Source organism: Phodopus roborovskii, unplaced genomic scaffold, assembly GCF_943737965.1.
Source record: "Phodopus roborovskii unplaced genomic scaffold, PHOROB, whole genome shotgun sequence".
In the NCBI taxonomy this organism is placed as follows: Eukaryota; Metazoa; Chordata; class Mammalia; order Rodentia; family Cricetidae; genus Phodopus; species Phodopus roborovskii.
This window is the reverse complement of record NW_026126567.1, coordinates 12,034,403-12,053,000: the sequence shown is the minus strand read 5'-3', so window position 1 is coordinate 12,053,000 and position 18,598 is coordinate 12,034,403. Positions and strand designations below refer to the sequence as shown.

The 18,598-nt window shown below is 49.6% G+C and overlaps 1 protein-coding gene across 7 annotated transcripts in view; it reads right to left on the bottom strand.

The window, feature by feature from the left end:
* Nucleotides 1-18,598, bottom strand: part of Mtss1 (MTSS I-BAR domain containing 1) — a 125,008-nt gene that overhangs the window by 99,499 nt on the left and 6,911 nt on the right. For all 7 annotated transcript variants that reach the window (XM_051202633.1, XM_051202634.1, XM_051202636.1 and 4 more), the window contains exon 2: nucleotides 2,493-2,554. In XM_051202633.1, coding sequence (XP_051058590.1) covers nucleotides 2,493-2,554 — 62 coding nt within the window. The remainder of the gene's footprint in view (nucleotides 1-2,492; nucleotides 2,555-18,598) is intronic.

The window sequence follows — 18,598 nt, the reverse complement described above, 5'->3', positions numbered from 1 at the left end:
GACTCATTTCATGCCCTGGGAATTTTTTAAAGCTAACGCATTCCCTTAAGCGCTAGGGATGGATGCACTGGGCACGCTGTGGCCTGCTGGTTCCTAGCACCCAGCCTACACCATTGTGAACCACGAGCCATGAACGGCCAGCATCCAGGCTGCTCCGTGACAAACCAGCAAGGCCTGCCCCCATCACACAAATCTTTCAGGTGTTTGTTCTGTGACTCCAGTCTCTACTGAGGCCCCTCCCACAGGAAGGCAAAGTCACTAAAAAAAGAATAAGACTGGAAAATAAAAAAGGAAATGGTCTGTCTTAACTGTGTTAACTGTAGCAACAATGTCTAGGGAACAAAGGGTTTCTGAAAAGTTTTGGATACGGTCCCAGTAATGGCACATTTCAAAATGAGGAGGCCTGATACGTCTAATACATCAAGACTATTTCTGATGAAGGCAGATATGATGGCACACACCTTCAATCCCAGCACTCGGGAGGCAGAGGCAGGTGGATCTCTGAGTTCAAGGCCAGCCTGGTCTACAGAGTGAGTTCCAGGACAGCCAAAGATACACAGAGAAATTCAATCTCAAAAAACCAAAATAGGGGGAAAAAAAAAAATTGTATCTGCTCAATTCTAAACAATAGCCCTCCCTCCACTAACATACACACTCTCTCTCTCCTCTCTCTCTCCCTCTCTCTCTCCAAAGCATATTTTTAAGTTGTTGGTATCAAATGCAAACACTGGAAAAGTTATCTTATCACACATCCTGAGACTTATTATAAATAGCTCATTCTGACTTACGATTAATATCTGACAAGCCAGCTTGATTTATTCTCATCCAACTCAGTGCCAATCAACTACACTTTACGAGCCAGCTGTAGACAAGCCTTGTCCATGATAGTCACTGGAACGCCACTGCCAATTAGGAAGCCGGTCAATACTGAGGAATTCAGAGCTTTCTGACATCACCGCAGGACGTCCTGGGCCCTCACTGTGCACCCACAGCAAATATGAAACCACCAAGAGCTAAAGGAAAGGTCCAGCTTAAACATCGGGGACAGACTTCTGCAGCCTTTCTCCTGAACAAAAAATTAACCCTCAGGAAGGTGCTAGTAGTTTGATAAACTGATAAAGAAATGTCCCTGACCTCGTGAGGGAAAGGGGGGGGGGGGCGCTGAGACGTCTTCCTTGAGTTTTACTTTCTCAAGACAGCAGTGAGTTCATTATTTCACACTCTACCACCCTCACCAGCAGAAGGGAAAGAGAGTGAGTTAAGGAAAAATCTCCAGGCCGATACCGAAAGCCCGCCCAACCATCAGAGGGAGGAACAAACGGGCCCCGGAATGCTTTAGCTCAGGAGGAGACCTAACGATGGGAAATAAACCAGAGCAGTGGGTAAACCCCACAAGGGAAGGTAGCCCCATGAGGGGTGGCTGGTGAGGACCTCAGAAACCCAGAAGGCCCAGCAAGTCAGAGGGCAGGGAGATGGTCTAGGACCCAACAACTGGAGAAGGCACCTATTCAGAGTCCAGTGTCGACTTGGGGTCACATACAAGGCTGCAGAGATCCCCCACAACTGAAGCTGAAGGAAAGCCATGCACTCCTGCCTCGTTCTTCGGTGCCACGGGGAGCCGTGTGCAGCAGCTCTGAGCAGCAGCCGCTGCTATGCACCGGCAGAGATTCAGGAATGTCCCACCCGTCCACCACCCATGTGGCTTCTTCCTAGAGCACCCTAACTACTGCTCTGCCCTCTCTTCCATTCGCATCCATCTCAAACCCCAGACTTCGCCAGTGAGGACTACCCAAACAGTCCATTCCAAGTGTCCCACGCTTCTTGGAGTGCCCTCTTCCAACTTGGACTTCCAAGGGTCGCAGCTGCACATGTATCCTAGCAAATGAAAATGGACCGGGCACACTCGGCAATACGGGCTTCTTAGAGGCTAGTCAGCAACAGCAAGTCGTGTTTAAACGGCCTGGGGCATAACTTTCCCTTTTTTTTGTTTTTTTGAGACCGAGTTTCTCTGTGAAGCCTTGGCTGCCCTGGAACTCACTCTGTAGACTAGGCTGGCCTCAGAGATCCGCCTGCCTCTGCCCCCTAAGGGCTGGGATCAAAAGGCCAGCGAGGCATAACTTTCATACCATAAAATTTACTTCTTCTAAGTGTCTAAGGGCTTATCTCGGTGGCTTTTAGTAAAGGCAGAGCTGTGCAGGGAGCCACACTCCACCATCTCATCTCATCAAGACCCCTCTCACCCATTTGTAACTACGTAACTAACTCTGAAAATCCCTGTGGCAGGAGGCAGAGGAGAAAATGAGAGCCCAATGTCACACATGGGACGGGGGGGGGGGTAGGGGCGGGGGAAGCAGGGTAATATGAACTGACGGACACTACTCCCAGCTTCTCTATCTGAGGCACATCTAAATGTAGCCCAGATGTGTGTGCTGACCCCTCCTCCCTGTCTTAAGGATGTCGCCCGCCCATGTACAAAGCACGTGTCTACTTACCGCAGCTGGGATTGCAGCTTTCCGGCTTTGTTTATGAAATCTTCCCAGACTGGATAGCTCCCCTAGGACCAAACAAAGCCAGCAATCAGTTACAGTGCGATGAGCCAAACACCCAATTGCAACCACGCAAGGAGCCAGGGGCAGACGTGACCCTCTTGACACAGGCAATGTCTCAGGAGCCGTTTAGGATGTACCCTATCCAGATAGTCTTGCCAAAAGCCACAGACACCAAATGGGAACTAGTTTCACAAACTCTAACATCTACACCTTAGAGTCTGTCTATGTACACGGTGGGTCCAAACTTTAAAAATACAGGACATCTGAGGCTCTCTCCTGGGTCACCTGTGCCTGCAATCTGGCTCTGCCCATGCTCACCTTTGTCCCACACAGCTGGAGGATGGAGCTGGGTGACTGAAACGCCTCCCTAGGACAGGTGGCTATCGGCAAACAGTATCAGCCTATCAGAATCCCAAGGCTAGAAAACAACCTAAATATAGCCACCCAGCCAATGTTTAACATCTATGTTCACTATGGCAACAGGCGGTTCCCCAGCAAACCTCAGACAGCACGGGACCCATCCCATCCCTGGGCTGCCTGTATCAAGCCACCTGTCCTTCATGTTCGCACGGCTCTGGAGTCAACCTTCCAGAAGCCCTCAGACTCAACACTGATCATCTTTCCTCCCTACTGACTATCTGAAGTCCAATCCACTTCTCTCGAAGAGAGTCCTGGCACATCCCCAGGTGTCCCTCAGCAGCGCGAGGGGTCTCCTCCTCCTGAGTACAGGGCTAAGACACAAAGGCAAATGAGTAGGTGTGGTCCTAACCAATGCAGTCTGCCACCTCCCATACACATTACACATATATCGAGCTGAAGCGGCAATCCACCCAGAGGGTGGTTTACCTCTACTCCAGTCAAACCCAGTAAAGGTAAAATATTGGGGGGGGGGTATGCTGTATGGCACCAAATCATTCACCTCATGGTCACAGGGCAGAACAGAATACAAACCTTGACAAGGTAAAAACATGCCACCTCTTGTTTTTGTTGCTAAGAGGAGAAAGGAGTAACTTGAATTAACCGTGGCATCTTTCATTACAGATGTCAAACCAAAACTGTGTAAAGCTGCAGCTGGGCAAGGCCTTGCTGTGACCCTCCAGATGGCTGCCAGGGATCACTTCTCCCACATTTTCTGCTCTTTCTCGGCCCTGATACTCCCTCCCACCACAGCATCGGGGTGTGGCTGTCCACCATGCTGTTTCATATACACCACAGCACAGTGAACGACAGTCACTCTGGCCTCTGCCGGCTACAGGCATGCTAGGAGCCCCCAACGCCTCCTTACGACAAACGAAATTACCTCCAGACACCACCACATGTCCCCAATCAGAACAGTGTCTTAGAGGGACACCTGAAAACCTTCCTCCTGGTAAAGAAAGCCATCAGAGAGTCAGCCATTTGCCCAGGGTTACTTCGGTGGTCACTTCCTTCCAACACACGAAAGGAAAATGGTTGTGTTTGTTTGGGCTCCTTGGTTTTTCAAGACAGGGTTTCTCTGTATTGCTTTGTAAAAAACCTGTCCTGGAACTCGCTCTGTAGACCAGGCTGGCTTCAAACTCAGAGATCCGCCTGCCTCTGCCTCCCAGGTGCTGGGATTAAAGGTGTTAGCCGCCACCACTCGGTGAAAGAAAAATGTTTTATTTTAAAACTTATGCATAAGAGTTAACACCTTGTTTAAAACCATCAGTTCTGTCTGAAAATGTGCACACAGGTTACACGGAATTCTGTCTTTTGATTAAAATGGGTTACTTCTGGGAGCTAAGACTTGGACAAACATATTGCTTTCTTCTTTGTACTTTCCTCTATGGCATGTTGTTTTGTTTTTATAAGGGCCATGTATCATTTTAATGAAAACAATAAAGCCATTACATTAAAGAAAAATTTAAGACCAAATTAGAGGCTCTGGCAACAATTACACCATGAATTTCCTACCAGGCCAAGCCCTGCAGTCTGCTTTGCATATGCCACCAGCTCACACCCAGCTGCTCAGCAATGGTGCATCTGGGTCCTGCTTGGTCTCATCTCTGCCCTTTGCTCACACAGAATGCTAAGCTGCACCAGGGTCCATGGTAGAGGCCCTTTGGCAGCTACATCTGAGTCACGCCAACAGCTACACATGTTTTGACTCACTCATGGTCCTTATTACTCTGTGTCTATCCCCTGGGGATGTATTAACAGATGAGCCTGTCATAGTAGTATACAACTATAATCCCAGCACTTGGGATTTCAAGGCCAGCCTTGGTTACTTACAAAGTTCAAGGCCAGCCTGCACTATAAAAGATGATGTCTCAAGAAAAGCAAAGGCTGAGGGGACTGGACCTAGTTGGGTCCCCAGAACTCACATAAAATTCAGGGTGTGGTAGCATGTGCTTATAATACCAGCACTGAGGAGGAAGAAACAGCCCGATCCCCGGGGCTTGCTGGCCAGCTTCCTAGCCTAACTGGTGAGTGCCCAACCAATGAGAGACCCTGTCTCCAGCAGGGCAGAGAGCATTCCTGAGGATGCTATCTTAAGACAGTGTTTCTCCACCTGTGGGTTTCCATCCCTTTGGGGTGGGAAAACCCCTTTCACAGGAGCTGCATATCAGACATATTTACATTACTATTCATAACAGTAGCAAAACTGCAGTTATGAGGTAGCAATTAAATAATTTTACGGTTGTGGGTCACCACAGCATGAGGACCACAGCATTAGGACCTCAGGATGCTCACACAGGAGGGAGGAAGAAAGAAAAGGAGGGAGGATGGGCGGGCATTCAGACAGTACTGCAGAACTGCGGGCCCATCAAGATACCATACAGATCTACTGACTTCCCACGTCCTCTAGTCTACATAGGAATCATTCTTCCCAGGGTAACTCGGAGCCCTGCGGCTGTGGCTTCTACCCCGACGGGGTAAGTTCGAAGACTGCTGAGGATCGAGGCTCATTATTGTCTGTCTAGCCAGACCTCCTTCCTGTCCACAAGGCCTGATAGGAAGATTCTAGAGAAACCTGGGCAGTTAGAGGAGTGCGGGCTGCTTCCAGCCGGAGGTGCCACCGTCACCTAGGAAATGGAACAGATGTGGGAGTAGCCCTTCTCCATGCAAGCTCCTAGCTGGTCAAGATTTACCACATGGAGTCAGGCCAGGTGTGGCTGGTTTTGCCTATAACCCCAGCAGTGGAAAGCAGTCAAGGAGAGCTTCCACGCTGTGACTTCCAGGTCACCCTGGGCTACAGAGATGCTCTCTACAAAAATAAAAAAATTAAAAACAAAGATTTTGGCGCATATTAAGTGACAACATGCAACACACTGGATTAGCCAGAGGCCAAGGCACACACCTAACAGCCAGGCCAGCAATTTACTGGGGGAAATCACTGGGCCCTTCAGGGTCCGTTTCCCTACAATGATAATAATTAAACCAACTCGGTCTCATCATTGCCTTTTGGTTAAGATCAGCAGTGGGACAATTACACCACCCTTAGGAGTTGCACCACCCATTAACACCAAAGACTGTGGGAAAGAACAGGGAAGAGGAAGCTGGGAACGGCCTCAATTGAACCTACTAGTTATGCCATCTGCTGTGTGTGACATCAGAGTCACTGCGCCTCTGCATCAAGACACCATGGACTCATAGGGTCGCTCTGGGGAGCAGAGGAGACCAGGGAGACATTCACACTCCTGTGTTTACTGCAGTACTACTCACAATGGCTAACATCAAGCTGCGGGTCATCCGCTGATGGTGGGCTACAGAAAATGTCTATCTGCACCACGGAAAGCTGCTCATCTTATCACTGCAACAACCCCGATGAAGCTACGGAGTGCAGGACTAAAGGAAATAAGCGAGACACAGAAGGACAAACCCTATGTGTTCTCACCAGTATGGACCCTAAGGCGTCTGATCCGGTGGGGAGGGGGGAGCAGGGTGTGAGTGGGGCTGGTCAAGGATTTAATTACACAGCAGGGAAACAGCTAGAAGGCAGTTATGGGCCTGCCTAGAGCTGTGGGGAGTGCAGCGCTGGGGGCAGAAATAAAAAAGGAATGGCAGCTAACAGAAATTTCTCTCTTGGGTGATGAAAGCTCCCCAAAAAGGTGTGGTAATGTTGTGTGAGTCTTAGAACACACTAAAACCAATGGTCTGTCGGCTTTCAATGGGCACGCTGTAGGATACGTGTGTGATATCTCAGAAAAGCTGTACAAATAAATGAGGTCACACCTAAAGGGGGTAAACTCAGTGTGTGCACACAGAAACGGCCGTGTTTGAGGCAATGGAACCTGCCATTTGCAGGTTCCGAGAGAGCTCCTCCCTTCAGGATGCTCAGGGGAAGCCACAAGGCAAACAGGCTGTGCTGGCTGGGATCCCTCATCCCTAGTCCCGACTGCAGAATCAGGCAGGGTAGGAGGCGAAAGGTGGCTCGAGACACCCTACTTGAGAAGGACAGACTGAGGCAGCTAGTGTCAGCAGACTGTCCCTGGCCCTAAACAATGAGGAACTTGCCAGCAAGTCAGATTGGTGTGCCGTGCCTGAGGACCACATCAGCCTGCCTGAGGACCACAGCTCAAACCAGGACAAAACTCACCTGGGTGTGTGTGTGTGTGTGTGTGTGTGTGTGTGTGTGTGTGTGAGTGTGTGTGTGTGTGTGTGTGATGGTGGGGAATGCTTCAGCATAGTGGTAGAGAGTACACCTAGTGTGTGGGAGGCCCTAGGTTTAATTCCCAAGGATGGGGGATGGGAGACTTTATCTGGCCCTACCTGGAGCCTCACTTCAACCGTTCCCAAATTAGAAAAAAAAAAAAAGAAAGGAGGAGGATCCCCTTTCTCATCAACCGGCTCCCACCCACGAACGCCCACCCAGCCTCAAGAAGGCTGCCAAAAGCAGTACTCTCCTGTCTCCTGACTGAATGCTATTTGAGGATCTATCAGAGTGTCAAACCCACCTGTTTTAGGCATTCTATAATTTAATGGAGTCTTGAAAAAAGAAAACAGAGGGGGAAAAAAACTTCTAAGAACAGAAAACAAAAACCTGACTGTTGGGAAATGAAGAAAAAAAAAAGAAAAGAAAAAAAGATGTAAATGTTATTAAAACTTGAAAGCAAGGTGACACCAGGTTGTACCAGATTTTTTATGTCTCTTTCAAGGAAAAAGGTTCCTACCCACCAGAAAGGAATCTTACTACAAAAAGCCAAAGCCTTGGAGGACTTGTGCAACTGTAGCAAGACTGGAAGGCAGTTTCTGGAAAGCCCTGGGTGTTAACTGCTGGAAGATTCTATGAAGGCCGGTGCTGCTCAGGTTTCAGATGCCCTGGATGCACTCAGAACCCTGTGGGGAGCGAGGCCCAGCAAGCCTGCATGTCCTGGTCTACACCAAGTAGAAGAAAGTAATACTGGGTTTCAGGTGTTTCCATTAGTGTCTGGGCACAGTGGAAAGAAAGCCTGGGGAATGCCTGCCTCCCGGGGCTGCGGGAAGGACGGACACGGACACACATACACATACACACACCCCACAATCAAATAAAAAAAAAAAAACTTCACCCAACACCGTTTCTCCATCCAGTCACAGGCAAAAACCTTCCCCTCCCCAGCAGGCACCTGAGGCCTGAGAGGGCAGAGGGAGGCTTTGGAAGCCCTGCACACTGAACTCAGATCACACCAGGTGAGAAAGACGAAAGCACCCTGCTTATGCAAAGGAGAGAAAACCTGGTTATTAATCAAAATACACCAGACAGGAGACTGGGTCTTTTGTGATCACATGACTTCACGCAGCCATCTAATGAGGTTCCCATGATGCTCCACAAACACTACCCAATGGCTGTCTTCTCTTCAAAACTCCCTCCCCAACACAAATGCTGTTTCTTCCAGAACATTCTGTGCCATAGCTCCTCATCACCTACCCTACAAGATTAGCCATGCCCATTCCCTCGGCTTAGTGCAACATATGAGCCGTGAGCCAGGGTCTGTCTCTCCCTTGTAAACCATGAGACAAGACAGAGAAAAGGCTCATGGAAGGAGAGGTCTGACAGGTTGGATAGAGGCTTTGCTGGTACAGTGGCGAGCACCGTGAGGACGCAGCTGGCAGAGGACAAGGCACCCAAGGGACACTGGCAAGCTACAATTTTGCTGAGTAGGAGCAAACCTGGGCAGGGTGGACAGGGTTGCTGAGGACAGCCTTCAAGGGCAGAGTCCAGGGCTGAACCCCAAATGGGACGGCAGAGGGAGCCAGGGTGGCCTTCACGGTGATGACAGGCGGTATCAGTTCTGAGCTGGCCAGGTAATATGCAAACCTGACTCGTGGGCCACATACCTGGGAGCAGCCTGGTCCCGTTGGGAAAGGAAAGAATAAAGTCATATTCTCTCTTTTTTAGGGGGAGAGCTTCTTAAATCTCCTTCCCCTTCAAATCTGTGGTGGCCCCTAGCCAGTCTGAAAACTGCCTTCTCCACGTCCACCCTTAAGGCAGAGTCTCTCTCCTTCCCTTCCCTCCCTCCTCTACCTCCACTTGTCCCGAGCCAGGAGCTAAGAATCCATTCACCCAGTGCAGGAGCAGGACACAGACGTCAGCCACAGACACTATGGTTTGGGTGGCCTACTTGATAGTGTTCTCTATATTAAACAGGGGACGCACGGCACCCCACACTCAGTGTCGGACAAACTGTGTAATTCCTCAGCATGGCTGGTTACCCGTGCTCCATAAATAATGTACCAACTGCTTCTCCCACACTGGCCTCACTGTGACAGCCGAGATCAAGGGACAGCTGAAGGAATTCGATAGCACATCACCATTCAAGGGGAACGGAAAGGCAGGGGCTCTGGCTAGAAAACCAACAACATGAGAGGAACGAACCAGGAGAGCTGGGAGGGATCTCATGAGAAGGAAGAGGAGGGTCAGTTCAATAGCAGGGACAGGCGACCGGAAAGTGGGTTCCAACTCAAAAACCTTTGTCCTGCCCAGAAGGGGCCAGACAGAGGCTGGCTGTCCAGCAGTCACAGCTCAAACAATGCAAGGCAGGTAGGACCAGATAGGTCCCGTGTTCCTTTGGAGGAGACAGCTGCATCAAACATCAGCACTTTCTAAACAGTTGCTAGGCACCAGGCATCTATCTGCATCTGCACTTTCCGAGCAGTATCTGACGTGCACCTGACCCTGGAGATTTGGCAAAAATGCAGCGTTTGCTCCCCTTGCTCTGAGGGGGGGACCCTGGGCGGTGGAATGTATAACCTGAGTTGATCCGTGCTGACTGCCATGGAATATTTGCTGAGGAGTTCAGCCTAGAACACAGTGGCACGGCATTGCACGTATGTAACAAAGCCCGTGAATACTATTATTGTGCGTATGAGGAAACTAAGGCCCAGAATCACAGAGAAAAGTAAAAACTATCTGACAGACAGCAGATCTTTCTAACTGCATAAGTGTCCCTGAGTCAAGGCAGCCTGAGGAACAGACCCAGCCTCAGGTCCCAGGCCAGTGTGACAAAGTGACACAGCTAGCCATTAGGCCCTGCTTTTGATGTGTGTCCTTCAGGAGCCAAGGCAGAACAGAGACAACGCTCCAGAAACACAGCGACACCTGCACAGAACTGTGTGTCTGTCACTCTAGACATGCCATGGAAAAGCAAGCACAAAACAAAGAAACCCCCTTTGTATAGAGAAAAGCCTGAACCACACTGGGACACACTGTCACTTGTATGAAGGGGAGTGACTTTTTCTCATCCTCAGATTTTCTGTGGGCACTGGGATGGCTCTCTGTAGCATCTCTAGGCTAGTCATCACCCGTGCATCATTCCCAAGTCCTGTGGGTGAGCTCAGCCTCCAGGGAGATAAAAAGCAAAGAAGCATGGAAATGGATCTGGCCTTCCTGACCCAAGCTAGGCATCTCTAGAGTCAGGAATGCATTCAGCTTCCAGAAGTGGGTGTGCATAGTTAGGGCCAGGACCCAGGAATGCCCGCCAGAGCTCTGTCCTCCAATCCAAACTTCCCCACCTTGGCCTGCATGAAAGATACAGGGCTCCCAAGAGCCTCAGATGAAAGGCACCTGGGGAACCCATCCATCATAAACACCAGCCCTGAGCTTTTATTTTCTGATTGCGACTTGCCTAATCCACTAATTATCCCTGTCCATCAGGTGGATGACAGCCTGGGGATAATCAATGGTTGTTGCTTCCTTGCCCAAGTACACCAGCAATAAATACGCCTGTGAAGAGGAAGGCACACCCACAAAAGGTGGCCCCCGTCCAGCGGCCCCTCACAGACTGCTGCCTCTCAAGCTCTTCCTCTCTAATTAAAGCAAGGGCACCTAGCTTTCCTTTCACCCACATTGCCAGGCCAGATGCTCAGGATGTTTCTGCACATGTGGGTATGTCTCCACTTAACAACTAGGAAAGCTAAACAAATATGCCAACTGTATCTTCAAATTTGCTTTGGCTTTTAGGTACTTTCCCAGAAAGCAAGCAAGCCGTCTGTCTGTCTGTCGTGAACTATCCAACAGGACTGCCAGTAGGGACTGTGAGTTATTTAAATTTAAATTACAAGGAAATAAAAGGTACCATGTCCACACACTGGAAAGATCTACAGCTGTGCAAACTTCTATAGGACAGCCTTGGCCAGACCAGGACTCTGCACTGTGCTCCACAACTACAAATATCAGTTGTGTTTGTCTGTTTTCCTTCTGAGACAAGGGTTCACTCTGTAGCCCAGGCTGGCCCGGAACTTGTGTGTAAGACTAGGCTGGCGAACCTGTGATGCTCTTGCCTTTACCTCTTGAGGGATGGGGTTACAGGGGACTGCACTGTGTGCCTTGTCTTTTCTACCCTTTGTAGCATATGTATTCCCACACTCCAGATTTCTCTCTAAACAGAGCTCCTCTTTCTCTCCTTTGGGATTCTCCAAGTCACCTGTACACACACACACACACACACACATCTAGATTTTTTAGATTTTCACTCCTCTGCTATTTTTCAGTGATTATTTACGACAGTACCTCCCACCAGAGGGCAAGTAAGTGGCTGTCAGTGTACTTCACAGTGCCTGAGAGAGTTTTCAAAGGGGCCACCCACCCAGCCACCCTGGTGTGTGGAGACAGTACCAAGAACTCCACAGCAACCGTAGGGAGGCACGTGCTGGGCATGTTCTCATCATGTCCTTCCTATAAGATGCAGAAAGAGCGCTTGTGCAAAGTCAGAGGGTCAGCCCTGAGAACCCGGAACGTTGGCCACGCCTTCTGGGCGTGGTTACAGGTGAGCACATGACCCATTTAAGGTAGAGGATCAAGGGACGGGAGCCCTTTGGGAGAGGCAGTGTCTGCATCCTTTGAGCAGTTACCTGTGTTAAGTCCAACCCCAACAAAACACCATTTATGGTTTATACTGGGTCTGGTGAGTTTATAGTTTCCCGCCCTCACTGCCCTCACTCCCACTTCATTGTATGAATTGCTGCTACATTTGTCAGCTCCTCAGACTGGTGGAAACTGGTTCATCAGCTCACCTGGCTGACTCTCCGATTGAGACAAAACGAGAAATCATCATTACAGCACCCAACACAGGGTTTCAGTGCTGGTACCTAGAGCCCCTGTGAAACGTCTGTGCACCATGGAGCCTTCCCCAGTTAATGCCTGCCCGCCTCGTGGAACCCTCACTGCACATTCCAGAGCTGCTGCTCCATTCACTTATTCCTGCCTGTCAACATCCAACGAGATGACAAGCAAAACACACCACAACTCAAGTGTCCCACAGGACACACACACACACACAAACGCACGCGCGCGCGAGCGCTCATCCACTTTTCTGCACGCACCAACCGACTCCTAAATGACTTTGATCTTTGCCACCTGCTCCCCCTCACTAGTTAACGGCTGTTTCCCAACTGTCGCAGAACCCTCCCAGAGGCAGGCACAGGGACTAGCCTTGGCCACACTGTGTGCTGAATCCAGTTCCATTTGGGGCAGACTGCACCTCATCCATCACCCAACTCCTACCCCAAGCTTCCAGAAAAGATGCCCCGGGTGGACTAGAAAAGGTGTTGTGCTTCTTTTTACAATACTTGTGTGTGTGTGTGTGTGTGTGTGTGTGTGTGCACGCACACGTGTGTACATGTGCTTTCACTGGCTATCATCCATGAAGGGTCAGAGGGCCTGGACAGACAAACACATTCAAGAGTCTGAGCATGACTAGAGTCAGCTGGCCCAGCTTCAGATCTGTTCAGAGAGACCCCAGAGGCTGTGATTTCAACACCTGGTACCACTTGGCCTCCATCTATAAAAGATGCTAATGGCAAGTTCCTGCCCCACAGGATGGTTAGGAAGCTTGAAGGGGTGAGTAGCTCCAAGAGCTCAGCTTTAGTGAGTCAGCATAAGATGGCCCTTCCTGACTGAACAGGTCTTTAAATGAGCACCTACTATGTGCAGGCACTTAGAGCCGACAAAACGCTAAAATGCTGGGTCTAGGAAAGCTGAAGTGATAACCACTGATCCCGAGGCCTCGGAACCTCAGTGTTCTCCGAGTTGGAAAGACTGGCGAGCAGCTGGTGGGAGTTCCCCAAATGGGGTAATGCCTCACCAGGCTCTAGAAGGGGAAGAAGAAACTTTTCCAGCAAAAGGGGAAAGAAAGCAGAAAAACGGGAAGCACTTCCCCAAAGTCGTGGCTATCGTGACTCGGTATGTCCACCTGGGATATATTCCAGATATATCCATAGTGGAATGAAACAGAGAACCTCTTGCTTCATGAACTACAGAGGAAGCCTCTGGAGGCCCAGGGCGACCTGAGCGCCTCTCCTACTGACCCCTACAGCGATCCCTACAAAACATAGAGAGAATGGGCAAGAGTTTGCTAAAAGGGCAAATTCCTGAGCCCCACCCCAGATCAACAAAGAATTTAAGGGTGGGCCTTGGAATCTGCAGGAGAAGACACTCTTGCTTTCTCAAAACAGCAGGCCTGGAGGACCACAGCAGGAGATAAGATGGCAAGTCCTCCCTCTAAGCCAGCGGAAACTAGGACTCAGCAACATCCTGGCACTTAATGTCCACATGCAACATCTTTCGAAATACTCCAGAAGCTGAGCGCTAACACGAAGGAATGTAAGCAGAGACGTGCTCTGTGAGACATTGGGTTCCAGAAGCTTCGAGAAGCACATTCCTTCAGGCCGCAGATAAATCCTTCAAGATCTCAAAGCTGCAGAAATGGGCTTCAATCAGTGAACAACTGGCCCAGCCCACAAGCAGGTAAGAGGCTAGCTCACCCCAGGGCTTCCACAGAAAACAGTTGTCACTCATGTCCCCTCCCATGAGACTGTCCCTTACCACTCTAAGACATGCTGTTCTGATGTGCCACTGCATGAATTCCTTTCAGCATTGAGGCTAGAGGGGTGGCGCAATGGTTAGAGGCACTTGTTGCCCTTATAGAAGACGGTTTCAATTTCCAGCACCCACGTGGGGCCTCACCACCGTCTATAACTCCGGTCCCGTGGGATCCAATACCCTCTTCCCAGGGTACCAGGCATGCAAAACACCCATACACATAAAGCAAACAATAAAAATAATTCTGTTTTGAGGACTGATTGTTGCCACTTACCGACCCCTAATCTGTCACCCACTCCATTAGACAGTAGGTTCCAAGGGCAGCAATCTGTGTCCATTTTGTTTGCTGTTCTATGTACCTAGCAGTTCAAGGTGGCCCTGGCACACAGTAGGTGTTCAAGTATGTGTCCCCAGTGGAATTTACTACAGACATACAAAACGAAGCCACACGACCGTCATGGAAACTGGCATAGCTTATGTAACTCCACACATGGGAAAAGCAAGACAGGATGAAAAGGAGGTTTCACGGCCCCTTTGATTGTCTGGGCTTTTGTGAGCCTGAGTACATAACCCACTTTGTAATTGGTGCTTATGGGTGACTTGACTTAATTGAAGTTTCTAGGTTTTCTCCCATTAATTTTATATAACTTATACAATCTTTCAGAAGTAATCCCTCAAGAAATGTTCTCAAAACATTTGCTTTTTTTTTTTTTTTTTAAGGGGAAAAACTGCCTCCTCTTTCTTAATTAGGGTATTTCTAATTAGGGCCAGCACAACATCAAACGGCCAAGCTCCCCAGGGACCAGGTTCCAAGGGACTACAGGTCTCCTGCTTGCAGAATGACCCCAGTCCTCCCCGCAATGGCTCCTGCTCAGCGCTCACTCTGCCATGGGCTGCTCCTGGCCAGCCTCCTCACTACCTGCTTCCTATTGGGGTGTCTGATGCAATTATTCAGGCTCCATATCACATCCTGCTGTGGCACTGGCTTTGAAGGTTCAGTAAACAGTCACTTCAAAACAAAGACTGACCATTAAACCCAACTCAAAGACTTCCTTAATGGCAGCAGGCTCCGCTGCAAGGACCCTGGCTTCAGAATGCAATTTTCATGCCCCTGGAAACTAATCCACCGCATTGCCAAGGGTCTCCCTGTTCCTGGCTGGCATTCAGTCTCCTGGAGTGGGTTCAAGCAGAGCACCTGTGCTGACGTGGGCCACACTAGACTCCATCACTCCCCCACACACACACCCTTCTCTGTCTGCTGATAAGGTAGAGGCACCAAAGATAGGTAACTGTTCAATTTCAGGCCAATCACTGGGTCCTGTCCCTCCCTTGAAAGCCCCCAAAGCTTGTGCGTATAGGATGCTGGACACGTATGCATGCGGGTACACACGTCATGAACACAAACAGGCCAGAGGGAGATTTGGGGTGTCTGACTCTCTCTGCCTCCAATAGTTCTGGGGTTACAGGAGTGAGCAGTGTTTTATGTGAGTGCAAGACCTCGAACCGCCACCCCACCCCATAAAGCCTCTTGAAGCAGCACAGGGGCAAATCTAGATTCTGTGTGTGATAGATCCAGAATCGTGGCGGCATCGTTGAAACCATCAAAGACGATGGAATGTGCTCACCACAGACTACGAAAGGAGTTCTGAAATGCCACACTGTGAGAGACAGCCTAGAGTAGCCAGCCCAAAGAGCAGTCAGTCCTGGAGCTGACATCACATGGCCTGGGCCTAACTTTGTGCTCTACCTCCTTCACCTGTTACACAGATAGCTAAACCCCTCTGTGCATCTGCTCCCGTCCTCTGTAAAATGGGAAGGACAGCAGTGTGTCTACCCGACGGCGCTGTGGAGAAATTAAATCAGTTTTCAAGTGTCAAACACTCAGTGCCTGGTAATTCTGGCCACAGAGATGTTTACTGCACAAGTAAAATGGTGTCAGGCGGGTGTCACCCAGACCAAAGGCATTCTGTGAATGTCTTCCCACCCCAAGTGGACATCAGAGGCCCCTCAAGGCCCCTGTGACTCTCCTGCTGACAGAGTCTTGACAGGAACTCTTCAACAGACTTGTTAATGGGTCCATCTCTCCCAGCCCGCCATCATATCTCTCTCATCTCTCTCTCTCTCTCTCTCTCTCTCTCTCTCTCTCTCTCTCTCTCTCTCTCACAGACACACACACACACACACACACACACACTGCTCTTCAAAGTCATTTGCATATTTAAAGTGGGAGAGCAGACATGGATTGCAGTATCAAACTGTACCTTGAGACCAGGCTTGTTTCCAAATGTCAGAGTTTTAGTTTAAATTTGCTTAAATTCCCAAATCTGAAAGTCTCAAGTCTAAACTGTCCGGAAATCTGGAGTTTTGGGGCGTGCCGTGCCAATACAGTTTCAGGTTTTGGACTTGCAGACTGCAGACCCTTGAAACGGCCTATGGGAGCTCTGACAGACACCAAGGGCATTCATTTGCCAGGGTTCACACCACACCATTTACATCCTCTCCCTCCCCTCTGTTAATCCTTGTATCATCCCCTTGCCCAGTTATGTAGATTGGGGGGAAAAAAAAAAAAAGATCAAGGCTCAGGAAAAGTAATTTGCCCAGAATAACAAGGCCAAGAAATGACAGAACCAGGCTTTAATTTTTCAAATGAAAACCACCCACTTTTGTTGAAGCTATAGTAACTATTAGACTATGAAGGGTGCCCTCACAGAACCGCTCTTAGGAGGGAGGGGTGGCCTGAGAAGAGAATGATTTCCACAGGCAGAGATGGGGCAGGGAAGTGAGGAGCCATGGTGTGAGGGACACACACGGGCCAATCAGCTGGAGCCAAGTGTAGGGGCCTAGCTGCCAACCAAGCTCAGGCCAGAGGGCAGCTTTGGGCAGGCAGGCAGGGAGGGAGGACCCAATAGGACCAGGTCTCGGGAGGGGGCAGAGGCGCCATGTGTACACGATACTGCTGACAGGCAAGGCCAGAGGCCAGGAGAGACAGGTGGTGTTCACTCGGATGGCCCAGCAACACAAGTCCTCCCCCCCCCCATGTTCTCGGGAGCTCTGAGAGACTTCTTCTCCCAGCCCATCCTCCCCTTCCGAATGGTTGGTGGGGTTTGCAAGTGGAGAAATGGGCTACAAGCAGACCCTGCCCGGCTAGAGGGCCATGATGAACTCAGGGTTACTTTATCCGGCAAGAAAGAAAAACCAAAAACCCTTATCTTCTCGTTTCCAGAAGCTCCACCACAGCCTCTACTATGGCTCCCAAAAGGGTGAGACCGTGTTTGCCTGAAGCAGCAGAGAGAAGCCTACCTAGATCTTCATTCCCTTCCCAAGCTACAGAAGGGAACAGTTAACACCTGGGCACATGCGCACAGGACACACCTCGCTTCAGAACCAGAACGGTTATGAGGAACCTACGAGGCAGGCATATGATCACACCCACTTCACAGAAAAGAAAACTGAGACTCCAGGAGACTGAGAAGTTTGGCCTCGGGGTGTCCCCGTCAACAGGGCTGCAGACAAGGGTCATATCCAGACCAGAAAGGGGCAGGTGAGCAGGAAGGGGTCCTGTCCGGGCGATCACTGCTGGCCGGTGATGTAGCCACTAGCCACCCCTGGCTATTTTAACTCACACAACCAAGACTGTAAATTTGTTTTTTTTTTTTTTTTTTTTTTTTTTTTTTTTTGTTTTTTGGGTTTTTTTTTTTTTTTTTTTTTGTGTGTTCTTTACTTTTATTTGTGGGGTTGGTCTTTGTTTTGTGAGAAGGAGCCTCATCTCACTCAGGCAGACCACAAAGTAGTAAGAATAAAGTTCTGGCCTCCTCCTCCACTTCCCAGATACCAGGATTACAGTAGTGGGCCACCCTTACTTGGCTAAAAGTACGTACAACTGAAAACTCAGTTCCTTAGCCATACTAACAATTTTCACACTCCAGAAGAACATACTAGATGGGCCTATTAAAGCACAGTAAAAAATCTTCCAGGGAATCCAGTCATGCTCGTATTGACTTTTATTGGAATTATTTAGCATTTCCCTGTATTTTTGTAATTTTAACTTTTAACACGGATGAAAACATTGACAGCAAAACATACCGTTTTGACTATCCTGATAACTAACTAGGTGATGCCAGATTATTCACATCCTAGTGTAAGGATCTAAGTGGGTTCTCCTTGTGCTTGGGTGACATCAAGAACACACTGTATATAGGCTAGGCAGTGGTGGCGCACGCTTTTAATCCCAGCACTGGGGAGGCAGAGGCAGGCGGATAGATCTCAGCAAGTTCGAGGCCAGACTGGTCTGCAAGAGCTAGTTCCAGGACAGGCTCCAAAGCCACAGAAAAACCCTGTCTTGGAAAAACAAAAAAAAGAAAGAAAAAGAAAAGGCCACACTATGACTGAGCTATAACTCTAACTCCGTGAGGGGAAGCCCAAAAGCTCCTGATGCTCAACCCTGGTGACCCAGTAATTTCAAATCCTAACAACTAGGATTCTGGCACAGCACTGACTCAGACACTGTGGGAGCAGGGCCCAGGCAGCAAGTCTCCCAGGGCATTCAGTGGCATTTACAGCACTCGGTGGCCTTTACTGTAGCCATCACACCCCCCCACGGGCGCGGGCACACCCACCCTCCTACTCTGCACAGACCCTGCCGAGCCCCGTCATGTGGCGGTTGACAGGAAACGTCACAGACAGTGTCTGCTCCCAGTGCCCAGGCACCCTTGACACTGAGCAAGCCAGCATTTCCACTCCTGTCCCTTCTCTGAGGCAAAGGAATCAAAGAAAAAGACACACAGCTTTT